At 41.1% G+C, this 25,166-nt stretch overlaps 1 protein-coding gene across 4 annotated transcripts in view; it reads right to left on the bottom strand.

Annotated features, from left to right (window-relative positions):
* FRMPD4 (FERM and PDZ domain containing 4) overlaps window positions 1–17,821 on the bottom strand; it is a 342,726-nt gene extending 324,905 nt beyond the window's left edge. For 2 of the 4 annotated variants that reach the window (XM_032100641.1, XM_032100643.1), the window contains exon 1: window positions 17,611–17,819. In XM_032100641.1, coding sequence (XP_031956532.1) covers window positions 17,611–17,654 — 44 coding nt within the window. In that variant the 5' untranslated portion in view covers window positions 17,655–17,819. Of the gene's footprint in view, window positions 1–17,610 lie in introns of all 4 variants that reach the window. The other 2 variants (XM_032100645.1, XM_032100644.1) reach the window with 2 other exon arrangements.
* Window positions 17,822–25,166: the final 7,345 nt, after the last annotated feature.

Below are 25,166 nucleotides of genomic sequence, written 5' to 3'. Positions count from 1 at the left end.
CTGTGCAAACTGTATAGGAGAGGTATGTTCTCAGCAAGGAGCAGAGTATAGCTCCTGGTATGAATAATGCAAAATGTCTCCCACATTCCTTCCTGGCAGCTCATACCTTTGCATCACTGTAAATTCAGTGAGTGCCATTTTCACTACTGTTATTCTCAGTATTTCATCGCTAGAGGGATAATTGGGGTTTTCTTCATGGCAATATTATCTTCAATGACAGGTGAATCTCAAGCATCTGGAATTTCATTTTAGTTTGGACAGGCATCCTAATATTTAGATGATCCTTTGAATCATACATGAACTGGAAATCCCTGAACCTGAGCTGCAAACGTGACAAGTACAATGTTTTTCATGAGTTTTCAAACACTTTTGATTTGAGTTACACTTAGAAATACAGAGAAAGCAGTGTCCCTCTAGTATGCTGGCATTTCAAGTGGGGGGTAAAGGAAAGGCTTGAAAGTTTGTCTAGGGTGCAGAAGAATAAAATCCATCTTACTATATGGATGATTTTAAAATTAGCAAGGGTGTAGTGTATTTTTCTAGTTTAAAAAGTTGAGATTTTATATCTTAAGAGGAAAAAAAGTTGTCTAAAAGTAGCTTGATGAGTGAAAATCATCTTGTCTAATTACAGACTTCTGAAAGTTGCATAACTGAGCCTACTCTTCCTTTATAGTTAATAGAATCATCTTCAGAAGACCATTTGCTGACCTTAGATGCCTATCTTAGGATGAGATGAATGGCTCTCTGGAGACCTCTGTTTCTGTCTATTGAAAAGAACTGAGGATAACAACATTTTCAAAACACTAAAGCTGTGAAATAGAATTTAAAAAAACTTTTAATCAGACCATGTGGAAGACAAGTAGACTGATTCCTGGTATTTGCAGGGATCAAGGGCAGGAGCTGTGGAAAGCAGTGCTCTACTTCACTTAAGTTTTATAGTTATTTATGGGTTTGTTATTGGTATGACTGAAAAGAATGCAGGTGGCAATTTGTTCCACATCAGTTTCAAAATAATATAAAAAAATAATTTGTATTCCAGTCCAAACCTTTGTTCCCTTTTTTAGTTTATCACATTGTTCCTGGACTTTTACCTGTCTGAATCTGTGAATTCGGTGGTGATATCCAGATGATGAAGTGCAAATAGATCATGGTGATAGATTTTATTTTTTTATACCCTTGACAATTTCAGAACTGCTTTGCTGACTACTTGACCTCAGTCATATTTTTTGTAGCTTCTAAAATAATAGAATCTTAGAATACCATGTGTTGGAAGTGACCCACAAGGATCATTGAAGTCTAGCTCCTGACCATGCAGAGGACAACTCCAAGAATCACACCATGTGCCTAAAATAGTTCTATTGCTTTGAAGAGCTGCTCTTTTAAATATTTTTCCCCAAAAATGCAGCCAGTCCATAAAGGTCTCCTCTGTTCTCTCCAACATATACTGACCTTGAGTTCTGAATGGGCACTATATATACATATACATGTATGTATGTATATATGTATTTGGAAACCAGTGTCAGCTTTATTGTATTATGCAAAATCCAGGAGGAGCACAAAATTGGGGCTGTATTGTACTGGGAAATGCCAAACCCCAGTTTTGCAACTGGATCTACAGTGTCAGTTGGTGAGACTGTAATCAACTTGCAGTTACTGAAAGAATGCTTTAGGTAACATAGAGACCTCAGGGCATTTACCATCACACCTTTCACTTTCCATGCTGTAGCTACAGAGCTACACTGTTCAGTTATTTAGTTTGGCAGTCAGGAGATAAAAAGTCCTTCATTTTGATGACTGTGGATACTGAGTAGTTATTTACGTCAATGCAAATTGTGTACGCTGCTCTGCCATCGTGGCTTGTGTCAGGAATAGTGTGGCCAGCAGGACTAGGACAGTGATCACCCTGTGCTCAGCACTGGTGAAGCAACACCTTGGAGCCAGTATTCAATTTTGGGCCTCTCACTACAAGAGAGATGCTGATGTGCTGGAACGTGCCCAGAGTAGGGCAACGGAGCTGGTGACAGGTCTGGAGAGCAAGTCCTGTAAGGAATGGCTGAGGAAGCTTAGCCTGGAGAAAAGGAGCCTCAGGGGGGACCTCATCACTCTCCACAACTACCTGAAAGGAGGTTGTAGCAAGGCAGGGGTCTGTCTCTTCTCCCAGATTACAGGTGACAGGATGAGAGGAAATGGCCTCAAGTTGCAGTAGGGGACGTTCAGGCTGGGTATTAGGAAAATTTTCTTCACAGAAATGGTAGTCAGGCATTGGAATAGGCTGCCCAGGGACGTGGTCCAATCACCACCCCTGGAGGTATTTAAAAGATGTGTAGATGTGGCACTTAGGGACATGATTTAATGGTGGACATAACAGTGCTGGGTTCAGGATTAGACTCGATGATTGTATAGGTCTTTTCCAACTTGGATATTTCTGTGATTCTGTTTCACTTTCAGTACAGTCTGCAGGGGGCAGGAACTTGAGCATGCTCAAAGCATGGTTAACTTCAAGTATTCTAAAAGATCTCTTGAACAAACTAAGGATCTTAACTGTAAGAGGTAGTCAGTCCGGAAGTGGTTGAGTGGAATGGTAAACAGGTTTTACATGTAAATGTTTAGAATATTCCCCAAAACTCCTGTATGACAATGCTTCTCAAGTAATGAGGTTACCCATTTTCCTCACGTTAACTTTAAGCACATGCTCTCATTGATGGAATTCTCAGGCAAGCTGAAAGCTGAAGAGAACACTATCACAGCAGGCATGCAGAGAATGAAAGCCATGCATGAAGCAAACTCCCATCCACCAGCCCTGTTGATAAAGCCAAACCACCACACTCACAGGAGGCCACAGGGGGAACATCAGCTGCGAGATGAGGGAGTAAACCTGAGTGGCAGCTGTCCAGGATAAAGGAGTATTGCACTATATTTTCCAAATGCTTGAAGGGATTTTTAATGACCGCATGTAGCCAGAACTTCAGTTTTACATTGTGTCCAAAAGCTGACAGGATATTCCTAGCTTTGTCCTGGCTCTTTACAAGCTATCATGGTCTTGGCTCAGAGGCAAAGAGTGGCACATCTTTAATTGCTGCTGAACTCTGCAGCACCTGGGAGCTGCTGGAAGTTTGCCATCTCTCTGCCAATAAGACCTGGCTCAGCTACTTTTGTGAGCTCTGATGAGATCTCAGACTGGTGCAATGTTGCTGCAAATGTTGATAATGTAGATAATGTAACACCTTTATCAAAAGCATAAGGAAAATTTATGGTTTGGATTTTTTTTTTTTTTTTGTCTTTATTGAGCAAGCTGCTCAGCAGATGAGACTGACAAAAATGTGCAAAGAACACATACCACAGAGTGCATGGATGTCTGATTGTATGCATGGATGTCTGATCATATGAATTTCATTTTGAAGAGCTGACAGAATGCTTAGAAAAGTCATTCTTTGTTGCTTTAAGTATGTGAAAGTGTCCCTGTGCTGTCTTTCTGTATTTTTTCTAAAGCCAGTTGCTCTTCAGTTGCAATTCATGTTATATATATGTATTTTTTTTCTATAAAGAAAACTATTTACATCAGTCTGTAAACATATCAAACAAATACAAATGCTTACTGTTTGAAGAGAGAAGTTCCTCCAGTGCATGTTCTTCTAGCATAGGCTGTATTAATGGTGATAACTTAAAATCACTTCACCTCTAAATGGGTGTTCTAACTGTTATTGGAATTAACTGCTGTCATTGACTTATGGTCTGAAACCTAAGCCATAAATGATAGTTTGAGAAAATAAGATGAACACTCCCTCCAGCATTTTCATGCAGGTTAGTAGGAACTGAAGTTCTGAATGGCAGTTTTCTGGTTTTACATAACATTCACCTGCTTCTCTAAATAACATTTTTATTTCAGTTATGTCTGAATCAATTGGGCTAGGACAGTAAAAGTGCATGAAATGAGCCCCCAATAGACATAACAGAGCAAGAGTAATACATTTTTATACTTTCAAATCAAATATTGTGAGTGTCTGGGGGAAGAGGTTTTATTGTATGTTAAATGCAGGACTTGGAACTGGCAAGTCTTCTTCCATCTTGGTCACTGACTTACCTAAGAAACCCCGTGTTTGTTGTGTATGTGGTTACAGTGGCAATTTACATTTATAAAACCCTGAAAAGACATAACCCTTCATAATTCAAGCTACTAGCAGCCCCTATCAGCTGGGGAAGCTGTGCAAACAGTAAGTACTGCCTGCATCAACGTTGGCTGCAGCTGGGCTCAGAAAGGCTTTGGTGAAAGACATCTCTCAGGCTGGTTCCATGTAGCCGGAAGAAAATCTTCACAGCTTTCACTGAGTGACTGTCTGTGAGTGACCCTCTCTGTCCTCGTCCCTGTGGAAACTGGTGATAGACTTTGAAATACTCAAGATTTTTCGATTAAGTCTGTTTGTTTGCTTCTTGAGCAAGCATTTACTTTTTTTCCTAAGTGAATAAATTCAAATGCATCTAAAGTGCAAGGATGTGGAGAGAGAGAAAAAAAGGAAGGAAAATCCTACCTTAGCTATGAGGGATGACTTACCTCACTTTACAGGCAAGAAATCCAATAGAATCACTTGCCTGAAGATCAACAGTGACTTTGTGGCAATTCCCTATCTCCTGAATGCCCAAGTTGCAAAATTATCTTTCACCAAGGCCAGTTGTCATTTAACATAGAGAGCTATCTTATTTTTAAAGATACATAAGTAATTCATGCTAATATGAGAAGGAATTAACTTCAACAGAGAGAAATACTTCTTTCCAAATGGTTGATAGCATGTTTGCAATATGCAAAACTATCTTTGTATCTGGAAAGACTGTTTTCCTGTCATGAACTTCTTTGTATAAATTGAAATCATCCTGTGCTGTGACAATGCTTTCTGTATCTTATCTCTATTATAGCAAGTCAATTAAAAATATATTCTAGCAACTGTTTCTAATTACAAACTAAAATTCTGTTGAGACTTACCCAATACATTAGGGGTCAAATCTTTGGTGAGGGTGAGCCTCTGGGACTCCTATGGCTCGACTGATTAGCACCATCTTACTTTGGAGGCCTGAATTTTACATAGTAAATGATCTAATCACCTACCAGGGTTTAGAACTATCACAAGTTAATAACAGCACTGCAGCCATAGCTGCAAAATATTACACAATAAAACAAAATAAATGGAAATAATCTCTCCTGAGTGCCAATAATTTAGATTTACAGGGTAATCCATATGTATTCCAGCTCCTAACAGATTGCTAAAATACTGTTTGGAGACTTCTATTTCAAATCTAGTACATTTTATTATCATTTCAGAGGTTAGAAAATTGAGGAATAAATTAAAAAGCTAAAATGGGGAAAACAAACATTTACAGATTGGGTTTAGGCGTTCAGAAGTGTGAAGCAAAGCTCCCTCTTTTGAAAGGACTTCATTAATGTTTCATTAGCTGAGTTGCAAACCGGAGCTCACTCCCCAGTGTCCCGTTACCAGGCACAGCACGAATTCCTCTCCCTCACAAGGGGGAGGCTGGGTTTGGTGGGGTTTTTTAGCAGCATCTCAGGGATGGCATTTTGCAGCAGCTGGTCTCGGGGCACAATGTCATCATAATTGTCACCGCTGAAGTTAGGGGATGTGTAGGGTTACCAAGAAAACAAGGCAGGGATCTGTGTGGTAACAAGATACAGGTCTTGGTTTTGTGAATTTCTAGGGGTGAGGCCTGGAATCTTGAACATCAGTTCATTTTGCTCATTGGCTTCTTGGTGCCAGAAATGAGAGCCCACTGTTGTGGACACAATGCTCACAGAGTGCTATACCAATATTGTTCTAGGTATAGAAAATTACTGTAGTATCTCAGGTGTTTAGGGATAGGTAATTTTTCACCAATTCACTGAAGCATAGTAATTTCAACAAACACTTCACAAACAATAATTCAAAAAACATCAAGAAGTAATTTTCATATCATTTTAGAAACATTGTCCAAACTTACCTGAATGCTGTAATACAGAAAATCTATTGCTTAAAGGTACAGTTCATAATTAACTCTAACCTTTTCTGTGACGCTTGAGTCAAATACAGAGATTTCACACTGGGCAGGACAGAGTGTCTCTGAGCTTCAGCAAAAGAAGACCAGAATACATTAGGAAACATTAACCTTCCTTCATTTTTCCAGCTAGAGGCACTATGTTAATGGGAATGCCCATTGAAATCACTGGAGTTGTGCTACTTTCCCTTTGCAAAGCATCTGGTTCAATGCTGTTGGAGTGGTCCCTTTCTCTTGTGTATTACAGTGTCTGTTATGCTACACATGAAATAGGCTTAACCAGAGGACAAAACAAAATATGACCATGGAAATAAATTTGGCCACTGAGTTGAACTTGCCCATGTCTGCTGTACCTGGCTGCACAGCCAATGTGTTTCCAAGCCTCATTAATGGGGAGCAAAGCCATCACTCCAAAGCTCCAGCAGGGCAGAGCAGCAGCACCCACGCCTGATTCGAGCTCTCTGCTCACTGAGGGCCACCAAGTCAAACACAGCCTTCAGCACTCTACTGACTAGCCATGATTTTAAATAAAGTTATTAGATGTTAACACACTTTGTATATCTGAGGTTCTGCTTTGTATTCATATATGCCTAAATAAATCACAGAATCACAGAATCACCAGGTCAGAAGAGACCTTCAAGATCACCAAGTCCAACCCATGCCCTAACACCACCTCAACTAAACCATGGCACCAAGTGCCACATCCAATCTTTTTTTAAGCATATCCAGGGATGGTGACTCCACCACCTTCCCAGGCAGACAATTCCAAAACTTTATCACTCTTTCAGTATAAAACCTCTTCCTAAAATCCAACCTAAATTTCCCTTGGTGCAGCTTGAGACTGTGTTCTGTCAGTTGTTGCCCGGAAAAAGAGACCGACCCCCACCTGACTACAACCACCTTTCAGGAAGTTGTAGAGAGTGATAAGGTTACCTCTGAGTCTTCTTTTTTCCAGGCTTAACAACCCCAGCTCCCTCAGTCATTCCTCATAGGGCTTGTGTTCAAAATGTTTCTCCCTGGCCAGAAGTATACAAGTATTTACTGTAGTAAATGCAACTTACGCACAAGATGGCTTTGAAAGCAAAGTTTTTTTAAGAACTTTGTGAATATGAGACATTCTAGTAAATTGATTTCTGTTCATGCCAACATTTGAATTCACAAATAAACCCCAAGTAATCTGAAAACTAAAATTTTGTCAATAACCTTTTCCCAAAGAAAGGCTGCAGTCTTCATCAAACAGTTATTTTTCTCAGAGAAAGTCAATTTTGGAAACCTTTAAATCCCCTAGGTTAAAATACTCATATTGTAGCAGACCTCAAGCAAACAATCATTGACAAATTCAGGGCTTTTTCCGAAATGAACTCTGAAGATAAAATGCAGCGGACAGGACAAAGTGATAGCAGTTCCAGCAAAGGTAAGGGAAGTGAAGGAAAACTTTAGAAGACAGTGTAAACATGCTGGAGCTTTCAGAACCAAATCTTGCTTTCCCTTTGGTTACAATAACTGTAAGGAACTGTCTGAGAAAGAAAAATTTCTTCATTCTATTATGGCATGTTGCATTAATATCAAAGCACACAGTATCAGATCCAAGAGGAAAGGTTAAAAAAATATATGATTAAAGAGACTCATCAAATGAAGGAAGCCATAAAGGTCAGATATTTCCAGTTACTGACTGATTGGCTTGGTCAATGACAGTGATCATTAACTGCCAAGAGTGCCCTTCCTGTCAGCCTCTCTTACATAAACAATGAAATACACAACAATGTGGACCAGAAGCTATTAGATGATCACATGTGGAAGCTGGTGTCTCCAAAATGCCATGGCATTTACCATGCTAAATGTGATACTAGTGTTCTTGTTCTTTCTTTCTCTCTAGCTCACCCTCTTTTTTCCCCAAGCAGTCACACACATATATTGGCTGCACAAAAACCCTAAGAACATGCCACCAAATGGCTGGTGGCTGTCACTGTGGCAGATGAGGAAAAAAACCCGAGATTAATCAAGTGATTAATCTTGCGTTAATATATAACTGAGGAGACATGAAGATTTTATAAGCAAGGACAAAAAGGTATAATTGGATGTGGTAACTTTTGTGCTGTACAGAAGAACTGCTGGGAAGAAGAAAAACAATTAATTATAAAAACTAAAAAGGATTAAGGAGGTGTTTTTTTTTTTCCTGCTGGGTACAAGCACCTGGATGGCAGAGAGCCTAGAACTGGATTACCTTTGAATTTCTAAATTGTTTTCATGAGAGGAACTCTTTTGACCCATATGAATCTGAGAGAAAGCTTCTTAGAGTTGAGGAATACTAATTTATAAGAAATGTTTCCTCCCATAGAGATGCTCAGAAATACACTGACTGCTCAACACTGCTTAATTTTTTTCAATTCTCTTCCTGACTAGGTCAATTTGTTGCACAGAAAAAGAAATCATAACCTTTAGCAAGGAATAAAATTGCAAATCCTGAAAAAAATGCATTCCTTCCTTATGTTTGAAGGTATCCTTTCAAAGCAACCTTAAATACTTAAAATAAATAGAAAAAATTTTAAAAGCATGAGATTTTTCTCCCTGCTTTTGCTTATGATTTTACAGAAAAGGATACCATTTTCCTAGTCCCACACGTATTTTTTCAATTTGTTGTTATACTTGACTGCTGGAATTTATTTTCTATGTGGGTAAAATATTTGATTATAAAAACCAGTTAAACTGATATGTAGTCACAACAAACCACAGCAATTTTTTCCTCTTGTAGGAGGCTGAAGGATTGACAGCTGGAGAGATATTTTCCTGTGTCAGTATATGCAGGACTGTTGAGCAATTTCTCTGGAGAGGACTGATGCTACTTATTTGTATCCCACAAGCAACCTCCCCTGCTACCTGCTGCAGCTGGCCAAGGCTGGAACTAGGCAAGGACTCATATGTCTTTTCCATTTGTTTAAAGCTCATTAGCATCCATTGAGCTGTGCTGTTCCAGCTTCAATATATCAGCTTTAACAAAATATTAATGCTGTTCTGTTGAGGTAAAAGAAAACAAAGTCTCATTTGAAATACAAGCATGTAATGAAATGCAGCCCGTTGCCCCCACTTCAGATCCCAGGGACTGATGGCAGGATCTTAGAAAAACCCCAGGCAAGCTGCGAAACTCTGACGTCTTTGCTAACATGTATCCGTGGAACCACAGGTATTTAGAAGCAGCAGTACCTCCTACAAAAGGCTCTTGCTGTACCTCTGCAAAAGAACTGTTGAAGCTTTTAATCTGGAAGCTCCTACCCTGGGAAGCTGAGTTTGTGAGGCACAGCTGTTGTACAATCCCCTCCAGCAAGACTGAGAGTGGGGTTAAGAACAGACAAACCCACACAGGCTGGGATGCCTTTGCTCGGTCAGCCACAGACCAGGAGCTCAGAGCCTCCTTAACCTCGTCCTCCCCGGGCTGAGCGTGCTGCCCCTTCAGCGGGTGCTGCCCCTTCAGCGGGTGCTGCCCCTTCAGCGGGTGCTGCTCCTTCAGCGGGTACTGCTCCTTCAGCGGGTACTGCCCCTTCAGCGGGTACTGCCCCTTCAGCGGGTACTGCTCCTTCAGCAGCTGCTGCCCCTTCAGCGGGTGCTGCCCCTTCAGCGGGTACTGCCCCTTCAGCGGCTGCTGCCCCTTCAGCGGGTGCTGCCCCTTCAGCGGGTGCTGCCCCTTCAGCAGCTGCTGCCCCTTCAGCGGGTGCTGCCCCTTCAGCGGGTGCTGCCCCTTCAGCAGCTGCTGCCCCTTCAGCGGGTGCTGCCCCTTCAGCGGGTACTGCTCCTTCAGCGGGTACTGCCCCTTCAGCGGGTACTGCCCCTTCAGCGGGTGCTGCCCCTTCAGCAGCTGCTGCCCCTTCAGCGGCTGCTGCCCCTTCAGCGGGTGCTGCCCCTTCAGCGGGTACTGCTCCTTCAGCGGGTACTGCCCCTTCAGCGGGTGCTGCTCCTTCAGCGGGTGCTGCTCCTTCAGCGGGTACTGCTCCTTCAGCGGGTGCTGCCCCTTCAGCGGGTACTGCTCCTTCAGCAGCTGCTGCCCCTTCAGCGGGTGCTGCCCCTTCAGCGGGTACTGCCCCTTCAGCGGGTACTGCCCCTTCAGCGGGTGCTGCTCCTTCAGCGGGTGCTGCTCCTTCAGCGGGTGCTGCTCCTTCAGCGGGTACTGCTCCTTCAGCGGGTACTGCCCCTTCAGCGGGTACTGCTCCTTCAGCAGCTGCTGCCCCTTCAGCGGGTACTGCCCCTTCAGCGGGTGCTGCCCCTTCAGCGGGTACTGCCCCTTCAGCGGGTGCTGCCCCTTCAGCGGGTGCTGCCCCTTCAGCAGGTGCTGCCCCACGAGGGGCTTGCAGCAGGAAGGCTCTGGGGCACCAGCAGGGCCTTTGGCCTGCCCTTGGAAGGAAGGACTGGCTGGAAAGGCCTTAAGTTCATACCTGATGCTGCTCTGGGCTGTCACTCACAGAGCAGAGAATTTGTCAGTAAAGCCACAGTGGCACCAAGCAGAAATATTTGGAAGAAAAAGATTCCTGAATAGACTGGGTTGCAATTGAAGCCTGAAACCATTCAGGGATAACTTGTCTTCACATTACACAACTCCAACCCCGAAGCCGTGAGATAAAAAAGATGTTATTTAAATGAAGGAGCAGTATATACCATGCATTGATTTTGGAGGGAAGTTATCTATTCGGCATTTCAGCATGCTGGGAATGTTGGTTCAGCAGGGAAAGGCTTGTGCTGTGCTTCTGAAATGCTCCCCAGACTTTATGTGGAGGATCATCTCAAGAATAATTAGCTCCTGTGCCTGTTCATCTGGAAAGGCAAGGGGTCCATACGGACACTGCAGGTGTAGGTAGAGGGCAACTGCTGCTCAGAGAAAGCATAAGCAGACTGACTGATGAGAAAGACATGACTAGCTTTTGTGTTGATAAATGCAAATTGCTTCCTATCATAAGAGTTTTGTGGATTTGGTCTAGGCTTGTTTTGTTTGGATTTTTTTTTTCACAGATAAAGCATATATAGGAAATGTTTAAATATTTAAATGTTTAAATATTTAAATGAAATTTTTTCTCCATACTTGCTCTCTGTGAACAGCAATTATATTTCCTGGCATGAATACAAGTGATAAATATGAATTGAATTTTGCATGGTATTAATAGAAAAATAATTTTAAAGTTGGTATTCACAGAATTAAAGGTTCTTTAATAGTCAGTCATGTCCCCTCAGAAAGAAGATACTACAGCTCGTGATTCTTGTCATTTGAGTTTTGGGAAGTGTTTGTGAAGCATAGGCAGCAAGTGAACAGCAGATAAGATACTACTGCTGAGATTCTACTAATGACTATATAAAATATTATGATTTTTCTTCATAAACAGAAGGGAAAAATAATCAATAACATTTGTTATTAAGTGTTTTATAGCAATTTTTTGGTTTTGATGAAAAGCTCATTCGAAGATATGTGCACTGTATGCATTAGTTAACAACATGTACCCCCATGGGGCAACTCATAGGATACAACCTGAATGTTTGTCATGCAAACAATTAACTATTACAGTGTGACATGAACAGGGTATACGTGACATGCAGCATACCAATAGCAAAAAATACTGCATATGATTTACTGCAAAGGGATAAAAGGGCTGTAACATGAACCAATAATTTCTTCACTTAATCCAGGAATAAAGATAAAAGGGGAAGAGAAAAATACAGTTAACTCTTCCCCAGGGTGTTTGAATGAGGAAAGTGCTGAACTGTGAATCAGAATTGAATAGACAGAAACATTAGCTCCTTTCAAAAGGATGTTTGCCTTACAGAGATCAGATATTGTAATAGCACAGATCTGGCTCCTTGCCTATGCTTTGTAGCATGCAAATGAGTATTTTTCTTTCTCAGCAGCTCTACAGTAAAACTCACCATGAAATCATAGAAATATACTTAAGAACTCTCTGAAATGACCACTGATTCTGCTGTCAAACACTAGAAACATCTGATGCTTGATTAGCAGAGCTGCAGATAAGGGCCCTCTGTTCCAGACATGCTGTAAGTGGAAGCATGAGCAATGAATAGCTCTGAAAACAGGGCTCAAAGAGGCAAATTATCAAAAGTGATTCATGATGCAGGCAGGTGTCAGACAACTATTTTAAAAAGAAATTTCTACCCGTTATTGAATTGAGGTGCACAAGAACAGCTTTTTTCATGGTGGATTGCAGAGGAGAGTTACCCCAAGCTCTGAGGGAGCTCTAGTTTGTCATGCTGAAGACCAGGATGTCTCAGCCCACACTAAGCTCTGCTCTGCCACATACAGACCCTTGCAAGCCTGAGCTATCTTGATACTGAGATTTTATTGCAAACCGAGACTGAACAATTTGGGGATGTTTGTCTGCAGCTGCACCAGCTAAGCATATTTAAACCATCAGGACCACTGAAAGCTATGTTTCAGTTGGGTCTCCCAATTTAAAAGACCAAAAAATAGCTGGCCAATCTCAGTACAGAACAAAAAATGCCTTTTCAGTTTATCAACTTTGTCAAAACTGAAGTTGGCACTACAAACTGTACCACTGGCAAGTTTGGGTATTAAGGTGGAAGGAAGGACATCAAAGAGGAGGGAGACAAATGTGTTATTGCCAATTTAACCATGTATCTGATTCCCTAATACAATCTTTCACGCTTGTACTGTAATTGCCTGCAGCTCTCTTGATTTCATCAACATCAGTATTTTGCTTACGTTTAAGGTCTAGGACTTCTGAGAGGCACATTAACATTTTTCATAAGCTACTTCTAGCATCTTTCCTCCCCACTGTCTGTTAACATCATCACAGAGTCATTCAGAGTGGAAGGGACTTCTGGAAGTCTCTCTTCCAGCCTTCTGCTTAAAGCAGAGCCAACACTGAGCACATTGCCAGGTGACCTTCTGCCAAGATTGTCAGTCCCTGGCCTTTGTCAAGAGAGTAGCATTTGTCATAATGATTTACTTTTCTGCTGTGGGTCACCATGTCAAAGACCATCACTGTTTTCCTGTCCAACAAGAGTTCAGTGCCCCATGTCTGAGGGCACCCATCCTTCCACAAAAACAGGACAATGGTCTAGTGTGAGATGATAGCTGTAATCACTTTCACTACTCTTAGCTAAACTGGAACAGCTGACTGAAGCAAAGTGTTCCATAATATCCCACCCTTTAAAATGAATGTAAGCTTTACAGTAGATGCAAACATAGCACAATTCAGATTAACAGTGAGATGGTTGCTCTTCCCATCTGTACCTTCTCAGTAAAGTATCACTTACAGACTTGATCACAGAACAATTTTATCCGTTTGCCTTTTTGGAGACTTCACCACAGTATGCAAATATTTCAAGGACAGAAATGGTTTCAATGTTTATTCAACATGAACATGTAGGAAAAGAGAAAATAGCAGGCATGAGATATTTAGGGCAGCCACTGTGAATTCACTGTAGGTCTGGGAAGATTTTCAATACTGAGGGCTTGTGGCAAAATGCTGTGAAAGTACAGGAACAAAATCAATTGCAGCCAAATTTGTTCCCTCCCAGTACACATGACAAAATTATTTACAAGTGGCTTATTTAAATCTAGCCAGAAGTCAGCTATTTCAGTGGCCTATTGAGCAGAAAAGATCCCCTGTGAGTTAAGGAAGGTCACAGATCCAGTTACATCACCCAGATGATCTCTCTGATAGTGTTTGTAACACTTGCTCTACCTTGCCTTTGTTTCAAAGTGGAGGCTTGTGACAATGGGTTTTACTGCTGTTTTTTGTTGGCATTGGCTAGAACTTGCTCTATCCTAATACAACCTTCCACATAATGGTGATGAGCATAGCGTGAAAAAAAACAAACCAGAGAGAACAGCACATCATATCTAGAAGCAAAAAAAGTCACTAAGACCACTCTTTCAGAAACCCTCATCTAACCTAAAGCTGAAATCTGCTTTAAACACCACCCACACTGCAGTCATAGATTTCCTGCTCGGCACCTCTCCATAATCTCAATGCTAACTGCTGCAAAGGCCGGCAAGCTAATAGCAGATCTGGCTCAGTGCCAGTCTGATTTTGACTGTCCCCTTTAGAAGTCTAGGGCATCTCTGCATTAACAAGTAGCACAGCATAATTGGAGTGAATCTGTAGAGTGAAATTGTGGGTACAGGGCAGCTGAGGGCCAACCTGTACACATTTTAGTGGTGTTACTTTGGAGTATCTCTCATTTGGGCCCTACACAGGATGCTGAGTGGTTGGTGTGTAGCAGGTGCCTTGCTGGACCCCATCTACTTGGTTCAGCAGAGGGACATCCAGTTTGTGTGCTCCGAGACCACTTCACACTGACAATGCAAGTACAGTAAACAGAACAGAATATTTGCTTCCTGAGTACATTCCTGATCTGAACTAAACTACTAATGCAAACACATCTTGGGATCTCTTAGGAGGAGTCTTGGTCCAGGGAAATACTTTGTGTAGGAAGAGATTCTTACTGTTGAATTAATAAACGCATCACCAGCTGCTCACATTGTCTGTACACGGTTAAACACAAAACTGTTTAGTTTGGTGAACCACTATGAGAGCTAGTAAATTATTTTTCCCTCTTTATTGGTAAAGGTAGCACTTTAATGTTAAAAGGACAAAGAGACACAAATTAGGAATACCTGCCTTTTTTGTAATTTGAAAGTTTAACAATGAGCAGTACAAATCACTGTTTTGGAGTCCTTTACATTATGAGCCTTTTCTGCCAAGTTTTTGAGAATTGGCTCCTAAAGTCTATTTGTCTCAGGCCATCACTGCTGGACATTTTCATCTTCCAGGCATGTCCATGGTGGGACACCTGGTCTTATAAACTTCATGTGTCAGGAGTGGTGCTCTGGGGACAGCATTGTGCAGCTGCACACGGGAGATGTTTATTGCTGCCAAATCACAGAAACCACAAACACTGTGTTCCAGTAAGCTGATTCCTCTGGTTAAACTCCTGCAAGTTCACTTCATAGTGAGCTTGATGGGCATTCAAAGAAGAGTGTGTCAGAATCAGAAGAACACCCCAACATACAGGCATAACCCTCACTTCTCAACTCTTGTGGGTAAGATGATGAGATATATTGCTTTCTTTGGGGTTTTTTTGGTTTGGTGTGTTTTGGTTTTTCTTGCATATCTCCATTCTGAACACAATGAAGCAGAGTTGTTTATAGAGATAAATGGCTTTCACAGAGATGAAGACTCAGCCATTTATATCAAGGAGCATATGCCTAATCAAGCTTTGTGGGTACACCACAAGCAGTTAGGGAGCTGTATTACTGACTTTGGGGGATAGCTCAGCTCTCTGGAAAAAAAAAAGCCTATGTATGTAAGACTGAATTCTGGTTCTGCAGCAGATAATACAGGCACTTGATGGCTATACAAGAACCTTATTTAATTCACTCTGTATCCCTGGCATTCCTTATCCAGATAATCAAAGAACTGAGACTGTAATGACTGTATCTGAATATTTCCTTTCTTTTTAAGCTTTCAAATTCCTTATGCTTGTTCAGGACTTGGCAGCTTTCTTAATGTTTTAAGGGGAATGTGCATAACAGAGAGTTCTGCCTCTTTCTCATAGCTCCATGATAGAGCCTGCATAAGCACTGCCCACTCATTCCAAGCATCTTTTGTTCTGATGTAATATGTTCAAAGAATTCCACTTGAAAAAAAAAAAGATCAGTTCTAAGCCTGCTGAGCATAACTCCAGTGCATATGAACTTCAGTAACGGCACCCATTGTACAGTCTTTGGGTTTAGGGTGCCCTTAACCCTTACTGAAAAGTCTGAATTTGCAAACACACTTGACAGAATCACAGAATCACTTCAGCCCCCCTGAAATTTGAAGGAGCATATGGAAAGATGAACCTATCTTTCCACCAATTTATTCAGCAAATCTTCCTGCAGGGTCTCAGTTGCTATGTCCCATTAAATTGGCAGTGGTTGCCTTGCTTTACATAGCAGCCCAGCAGTCCTCAAAGGCAAAGTATCCAGAGGCTCTGGAAGACCAAGAGCAACAGCATTACCCCAAGCAGGTCCCACATCCATGGAGCTGAAGCAGCAAACCTTCTGCTGCTCCCGAGACTGTGTCAGTTTGTATTCCACTTGCATTGCCTGCTCCAGGCTTGGTGTTTGTTTTCTCATCTTTGGAGGAGGGAAGGTGGAGAAAGGAAACTATTTATGAATGTGGTTCTGTATTTGCTATCTTTTTTGTGTCTCTGTTCTCTCTTTTTGCAGTCTGCCCGGTTCCTGTATTCAGCTGCTGCACGCAGAACAAGGGAGGAAGCTGGCCCCGCAGCAGTGGCCCATCTGCCTTGGGGATCATGGGGAGGAGGAAGAACAGACTTTTGTTGATAAAGAAACTATTCAGAATTCTGGAATTTATTTTAATATACTCCAGAATATACTAGCTTTTTAATTGGCAACCTGCAAAGACAAGGTCCCTATTCAAAAAAGTTTCTAGCATCAATTTAAAACTTTTAAGAGTAATGAAAGGAAACAATGCAGAAGGAATAGATACACAAATCTGACAATCATATGGTTAATGAAAATTTACAGATGTCTTTGGGCTTATTTTATTTTGTGGTATTTGTGGAAAATAAATAGAGGCAAAACAAGTTAAATAATGCACAAAAAACATACATTACTGAAAGATCCAGAGAAAATTATTTCAGCTGCAGTCCAGTTCAATGGGAAGAGACAATTCTATTCAAGTAGAAAGGGACCAGATGAGTCCAAAGCTTTATAATTCTTGAAGATTTGGATTACGCAAAATTTAATTCTCCTGACGCACTGTTATTCATTAAGTTCTAGTTTTACATCCATTTTAGAGATGAAAAAACACCAAAGATTCAAAAAGAGAAAACAAACAAACAATAACAACAATATAAGAAAACCAAAACCAAACCAAACAAACAAAAACCCCCAAGCTAACATGACTTTGGCTGAAGAATTGTCTTTGGTGGAATTGGGAACAGAATCCAGGCATATCAGCTCTCAGCCCTCCTAAGTATTGGATAACCTCATTTAGCAAATAAATGCAGAGAGGCAGACTTTAAACAAACATCATTTCCTATGCTATGACCCAACATACATACAATACAGTGAAATCTTGAATAATTTATCTACAGTATGAGTTCATTATTCAAAGGCAAGCATACTATGCAGTTTAATGGGAATTTGCTTCATAACTTTCAGGATCTTTCAAATCCATTTGTGACATAAATACATGCTTACTAAAACATTCTTAAAACTTCTGAGAGAGTCAGCATTCTTTGCGGAAAGAAAATGCCTGATTCCTCTCTTCAATTTCTGAAGTTCACTGCAGATCTATGTCATTTTCAATACATTATCTAGAATGTCTGTGCTACTTCTTGTTGAAACGCTGCTTAGATTAGTTTAATTCAAAGATCAAACTATTTTCAGTGTTTAACTAAGTAATTTCAAAACATGTCTTACCATTAAGGACACAGAGGTGTGAGTATTCAAAACCATATTGCCCTTGCAAAGTATGCATATATTTAAATATTTATATTCCCATTAGCTTAAAATGGGAAGTACAGATGTATTAGCTTACTCACTGAATCACAGTGAAGATTCCCAACGGATTATCATAAACGTCCATTGTATTTAAAGTTGATGGAAGCAGGTGGCAAAGTCCTGGAACTCAGCAGTCTTGGTTGGTGAATCTGTACCTCTTCTGCTGTACCCTTCACATGCACACAGACCCACAACACGCATACAACCCTTCTCTGTGTGTCTTGCTCAGCCTCATCCAGTTCCACTGCCTCTGTCAGATTGGCTATCGAGCCACAAATGTTGCTGCTGGTTGAGAGCTACCAGAGGCAATGGGGGGACACAGGGGGGTTCTACGGCAGTGACGCTCCCACACGCCAATCCATGTTGATGCTGCTGACACGGGAGGATCAATGAGAAAATTGCAGTCCCATGGTCTGGCTGTAGTGATTTAATGACAAATTTTTAAATGGTTGTGTAGCTTCACCTTGAAACAAGCCTTGAGATTAACCTTAACAAACATAGAAAAGTATGTTCATGCGGACTGGATCATGTGTGATTCCAGCCTAGTGTTAATGATGTGTCAGTGTCTGCTGGTGTAAGGAGGGATAAGCATAGTTGTGCTTTGTTTTCTTTGCCTTGGCTGGGGTTCTTAGAATAGAATATAACTTTCGGGGTTGTAACGAAACAAAGCTTTCTTCTCCTTAAGCAAAAAAAAAAAAAAAGAAGTGACAGCAAGAGAAAGACTCTTGTCAATTAAATATCACAGGATGAACAGTACAAACCAGCCCACTACACCCAATGAGCATATGTCTAAGTTTTCCTCTGCCCAGCTGAAGACCTCAGATTTCAAAGGAGGATGCCTCTTGTTTTTGAAAAGTAGGTCTTTAAAAGGATCTTATACCTCCAGAACTTAGGCATCTTACAAGCACCTGTGAGAAACACAATTTCTTCATCTAAAGAAACAATATTTCCTTTTATTTAATTATTCCCCAGTGATCCTGCATGAAGAAATCCTTCAGCTGAGAAAGTCTGATGACAACTGAGCACTTCCAAGGGAGTACTCTTTCCTCTTTTCAGAACCCGTGCTCTTACTCCAGGAGTCCAGCACTGGGCACAGCTTCTTTCAGGGAAGGAGAAAGGACAGATAGTACAGTGAGGCTGGGGTGACAGGCTCATGGGAAGCTGTGGGAACGTGCACCAGCCCTTATCCCCAGACTACAGTGGGTGACAGGAACTGCTGTGTCCAAGCAGATGAAGAGAAGCAAAATAGGAGGGAAAAGTGGTGGCTCTGGTCATTGAGCTGCATGGCAGATGTATGAGTCTTTACCATAAAAGGCAGCCACCATGGAAATGGATGCGCTGAAAGCAGTTAGTTAAATGGCATCCCATTTCCAACAAGCTAGACCCAACTGCTCTCCCACAGCTCTCACCCTGGCCAACCAAATCACAAAGAAATGCGACCTCTCCCAGTGAGGGGAAAAGCTCCTCCAGAACAGAAACATAGGCAGCTGGATCACAGACACTGCTAGCATTGCTGCAGTGATGGTTACAGAATCACTGTAAGGTTGGAAGGGATCACAGTTTAACCAAGATCATTTCAGCTAAAGGCTAGTGACCAAGGCTAAGGACCTTTCATTGCAGGCCCCTAGAAGGGCAAGAAAACAGAAGACAGAATCACTCCCGTGCAGTGGCCGCAGTGGATGGAGAGCACACTAGAGAAATCCACACCAAGGCTCCAGAGCCTCACTGTAAAAGCAAAGATGACAACCTGGCTTTTAACTGTACTGTGCCACTCATATTTTCACACAGTGGAGAAAAGAAATGGAGACCATTATGTACCTTTCCATTAAAAAAGTGCCAATGGAGAGTCTGGAGTCTTAATTTTCAGGACAGAGGCTGAGCACATTCCATCACCAGCCTTGTTGAAATGCTGGTGTCTGCAGGGTCTATTACGTGACAGCTGGACATTAGTCTATTAGCAAATTTGTGGTTGGGCCCTTCTTTTGGGATCACATGATGAGGTAAACATCTCTACTTGTGCAAAGAGCAGACAGGATTTTTTCCTAAGGTAAGCTATGATTCCAGCTAAGCAGGCCTATAACAAGTGTAATTGTTGTTTTGTAAAGGGTGGTTTGAATAAATGATCTAAGAGTTTAAAAACTCCAGGGTACTGAAAAACTCCAAGCGCAGTATGGTATAAATATGGGGTTAGGCATAATTTCTGAATTCGGATCCTAGCTCTGAAACTAATTTTATTTCTGGCAGTGGGCAAATTGTTAACAGACAACTTGTAGAGACATTTGTTCAAACAGAGCTACTGATATTCAGTATTTAGCCTGAGACATGTGAGGCTGTATTTTCAAAGTGAGTGTCATCCTGCAAGGTTAGCCACAGATGATCGTTTCTCTAACTCGTCTACATACAAGATACCACTAATTTGACTTCTTTAATCAGAAACCACTTTTTAAAAAGCAAGTTTTCATCTCAAGCTCAGCAAGTGTTTTTGGAGATATCCTCCTAATCAACAAGCTTCACAGCTACTCAGACTGCATTAAGTTTCCACATCTCCAGAAGAGGAGTAAAGGCTTACATATCTAAAAGATTATTCAGGCAATATTTGTGGAATAGTTTGAGGGATGATGTAGGCAGTTTACCCCATATGACTTCCTCACGTGCATTTGAGTAGATAATCTGATCGCTTACTTACACTCTTATGTTTTCTCCCAGTTGCATGTGATTTATGTGGATCTTTAATGACTCATTTTTCATATTCTCCAATATTTTGTACAGCAATCTTGCTATGTCCCCACACTATGTAAGACGTGGCAGTAGTTATTCCTGTACCATTAGACACTGAGGTCAAACTCATTACTCAGAAGAAATTAATGAGATCATTTTAGTCATATCATGATACAAAATGAGATAGGTCCCAGAAGCCAACCTTCAGCACCAGCAGTTTCCCCTTTCTGGACTTCCCTGTTCTGAAATTCCAGCAAGAGGGGCACTGACAGAACTAGAGAGGGAAAAAAGTAACATTATTTATTTGCTTTTCTCAGAGCATCTCTTGTTAATGAACCAGTGACAAAATAAACTAGCATTTTACATGATCCTTTCCTCTCACTACACTCTTAATAGCATCTTGAGAAGCACATACTGAACATTTGGGGCCAGATGTTCATCTGGCATGATTTGATGCACACACATTGAAACCAGTGATAATGATAATATATATACACTAGAAGTCACGACAACTGGTCCTTAAAAAAAGGTTTCATAAGTTATGTAACTGGTAATTCCGGTACAGGATTTGTTTTTAATACGATTGACTTTGTTAAGATGAACGTGATTATAACCTTGGAAAAGATGCCATGATATAAAAAAAAGGGACGAAAATCAACTAAACCCACAATAACAGTGCTCCTACAACTCACAACAAAATTAATTTCTCCCTCACTGTTATGTCCAACATTTTTCCATTTAAACTGGTATAATGGGACCTATCTTACCAAGTGCAGACTTTTAATCCCCTCACCCAGGACTCTGAAATCATGAAGAATAGGGCACCTGTAAATATAATGCATCTCATCTTTATAGAGATATGTTAGAGTCCAGTGAATCCCATTATAAGAGAAGGGATAGCCACTAAATTGAGGCAAGGCGAAGCCTCATCCTGATTTTTATGGCTGCTCTAGGTTACAATGGGGCCAGCCCTTATTTTTGCTCTACAGCAGTTTCAGTCCACTGGCTGCAATGTGGTTTCTAAGGATAAGGTGTCAATGCCATTTTGTAAAGCCAAAGGCAGGCTTTGCTAAATAAATGAATACACAGAACAGTGCTGATAAGTTGCCAATTTGACTGTGCCACTAGAAAAAAGATTAACTAGTGCTTCATAGGAATTATTAAAAAATTAAAACTTTGCATATCGAGTCAGTGCCTCAGGTCTGATGACATTTCAACACAGAGAAGTCTCTAAGTAATCAGTAGGTCAAGTATGGTGGCAATACCATAGGGCAATTATTAAGTAGCATGTTAGGCAAAATCAGTTTGGAAAAAAATAAAAATCTTACGAACCTTACTTAAGGGCAAGAAAGAGGTGATTTTTTTCTACACAACAGCCAGCCTAGACATGCTCTAGCTTCATTTGGTCTTGGCAACAATCCTCATAAACAGGACTCGCATCGTCTGACACCAGAGGCCTATGGTGCAGTTGGCTGTCTCTGCTGGTCACCCACTGCTTGCTGCCACAGCGGCTTCTAGGATGTGATTCATCTGACCTAATTCAGCTCGCTGCTTTACAGTTAAGATGAATAATGCCTAGAAGTGTCTGTTTCTTTCCATTTGCTGTCTGTCTGAGCTGTTTGGTGTGTGGTACTGCAGATTGGCAATAATTTATGTACAACAAAGAATAGGAGCTAGAGGAGAAGCTCTGAACTTAAGACTTCAAGTGAAGATCTGTGTCTCAGAGCCTCCCTTGAGGCTCTATATTATGGAGGCATGAAAGCAAGATGTAGACTTGACTTTGGTGTTACACTGGTCTACCAAGCTGCCAGTATCCAAACCTGCTCCCCTGATGCAGTATTCCATAAAATTACATTTGCTGGTGTGACTGAATCAGGCCTTCCAGAGGTTTGGGAAGACATTTTTGAAGAAAACCTTCTCCATATCAGAAAGTATAGGCTTGCCAGCAATCATGTGAAAAACATGCTCTGGCAATGTTCTGGCTCTTTTCTTAAAAGCCCAACACAACCCCATCCTCCCAAACCCCAACACATTAAGATCCACACACTGAGTTTGGGCATAATTCAGGTAGACCATGATGTTGAATGTATTCAGCAAGAGTCTTCTTCCCACTGTTTATCATAATTACACCCGCTGTCAGAACTTTTCATACAGTGTTTCTCACTTGCAAAGTGGGCTCCTCCTCTCCTTCCAAGCTCATCTCCAGTGCTGGCCATTCGTGAAAGGAACTGAGGAGTGGAAAAAACAGAGATGAGAAACTGGGGGCAGACTGACAGTGCTGGAGCTTTGAGCATGTCCCAGGCTCATTGAAAAGAGTGGGCAGAGCTAGAGGAGAGAAGTGGTGGTGCTAATCTTGTATCTATGGCTTGTTTGGATTTACAATGTGTTTGTTTAACATTCAGCTTATGTTTGACTTGTATGTATTGATGTTTGCATTAAATCAAGTAATTTTTTTGCACTCATGTTATATCAACAAAGCTATATAAAGCATTTGACATCCTTAGGAAAATTCTTCATATGCTATTATTTATCATCTTAAAACCAGTAAACAGATTGGTAAAACAAGCAAACTGATTTTCAGGTGCATTACAGAGCTGCAACAAGAGCTATTGCTGTACATGTTCCTTAGTTACTGGGAAATGTAAAATCAGGAGAAAAATTTAGATTGCATTTTTCCAACCTTGCACCTGCCAGATAAGATCCTATGACGTAATCCCATGTGCAGAATTAGATACAACTCATTGTGAATATGCATGGTGGAATCAATCCAGGATATGTAAGAGAAAAAGAAAGAAGTCTCAGTGATGCCAGAAGTGTTTAACAATATTTTTCTGTTTTAGAAACTTAGATCTAGAGAAGTCCTAGGTAATAATTAACTTAGACACATTCCTTACTGCCTTGAGCAAACAGAAGCTGACACCCTACCATAAGCAAGCTGGAACTGTGACCCAAGAAGTCATGTCCCACCAAAAGATTTATACCTACCTTAACATATTTTGGCACAGAGTTTTCTCAGAAACTGGGAGAAACAAATTATGATCAAGGTTAAGCAGATCACAGGTGGTTATCCAATGACTGACAAGTCAGGTCTCTTCAAAATAAAGCTGGGACCAGTCACAGTCTGTCTTTTTCCATGATTTCTGGCTGTTTCCAGTGACTGAGCTGCTGGGGGACGTGAAACAGGTATCCAGATTCACGTCACACAGGCTCACACCTTGCTGACTGCTGTGCATGGAACCCGAGCATGGTCATGTTACATCAGCAGTGACAAGCAACGTTCCTCTTTTGAAAATGGCTAATGAACAACCCAGACAAACTATAAACATTTCATACAAACGGCAATCGGGTTAAGGTGGCACACACAGAAATTATACTTTGGAGTTTCAACAAGCCGTAATTAAAGATCACCAGATCCAGACATAACAATACTCCATGCTTATTTATTATTGTACCTTATTTCTACCAAGGATTTCTGATGAGCCATATTCAGAATTCTTGTTCAGATGTCAGTGTAATGACTCCTGTGGAAGTTATATAGCATTAAAAATTATTTTTAAAACTCATGCATATTTAGAGTGATGTAACACAGCACTATCCTCCTGTCTGACAGGAAAAGGCATATTTCTATTTTGTAAATAAGATAAAGTTTGTAGCAACTAAGTTATCCAGACACAAATGGTATCCTCCCAGTGGGATGGCAGATTCCACAGGCATCATTAAGGAGCAAAAGGGAAACCGTATTTGACAAAGATGGAAAAGAGGAAAGGCTGTAATGAGTAGAACAATTGCATTAATTAAATTACTTGTAAGGGCTTTTTGAAAAGTTCCTTGGGCCAATTCACTTGCAACAAAAAAAATGAGTAAGGGAAAGAGAAACCTCACTTCCAAGTCAGTCTCCACTCCAACGAAGGCAAATTTCTGTAACAGATTTGTTAATGGAGATGTTTACTGTGTTGGAGGGCTGTGTAGGATATTTTGGCAGTCAGTCTGACAGGTCAATCTACAAACCAGAATATAATTCAAAGTCAGATTGAAATCATCATTAGCAAAACGTATCTTAGACAAGTATTTAACTTCTCTCTATATTCCTTTTAATGGAGTAGCTAATTTCTCAAGTCCTTAATTTTAATGTCACTTTTACATCTTATGATTTTTTTAGTGTAAAGGCAGTGTTGGAATATGCCGCCCAATTTTCATGAGGGAGGTGGTCTAAGTAGGAGTGATGGGCTCCCTGACCATTCCCAGAGCCATCTACAAGGTGACTGAGAGAGCAACAAGCTCTTCTTCAGCAAGGCACTGCTGGTGGTGGAAAGGACACACACTGGCTGGTTTTAACTGGTCAGTACTTCTTCTTCCACATGGCTTTTTGGTCAGTGCCTCAGTCCACACAAATGTGAGGATGCTTCATGGTAACAAAACATGGTGGAGGATAAGAAATGTATTTCTCACTTTATCTCCTTCATCTCTTTCACATCCCACAGCAACGAAGAGACAGTGTCAGCATTTTCTGTCATGCATTTGTATGTGGCAGCACCTTCTGTGGAGGAAGAAGGGGATCTTTCTTGGCACATTTGTCCTCCCTAATGCTCTAACCCTTTAGTAGAGCATTTTCATATTAGCTCAGTTGGGTTGTCTACTATTTTTGGGAACCACACAAGCGTGCACACAGTAGCTTTGCCATCTCCCACCAGCATGAAAAGCCCACTGCTGCACAACTCCTTCTCCCACTCATTCCTGCACTTGCCTGGGAAGCTATTCAGGCAAAGCAGCAGCTGAAACATAATCTTTTCTAATTACTAGCAAGTGCATGTGCCATTAGAGATATATGACTGTAAACCTACGTGAACACTGACCTCAATGCTCTTTAGCCTAAGTAGAG

The sequence above is a fragment of the Corvus moneduloides genome, chromosome 2 (genome assembly GCF_009650955.1).
Source record: "Corvus moneduloides isolate bCorMon1 chromosome 2, bCorMon1.pri, whole genome shotgun sequence".
NCBI lineage: Eukaryota > Metazoa > Chordata > Aves > Passeriformes > Corvidae > Corvus > Corvus moneduloides.
This window is presented reverse-complemented; position numbering and strand designations above follow the sequence as displayed.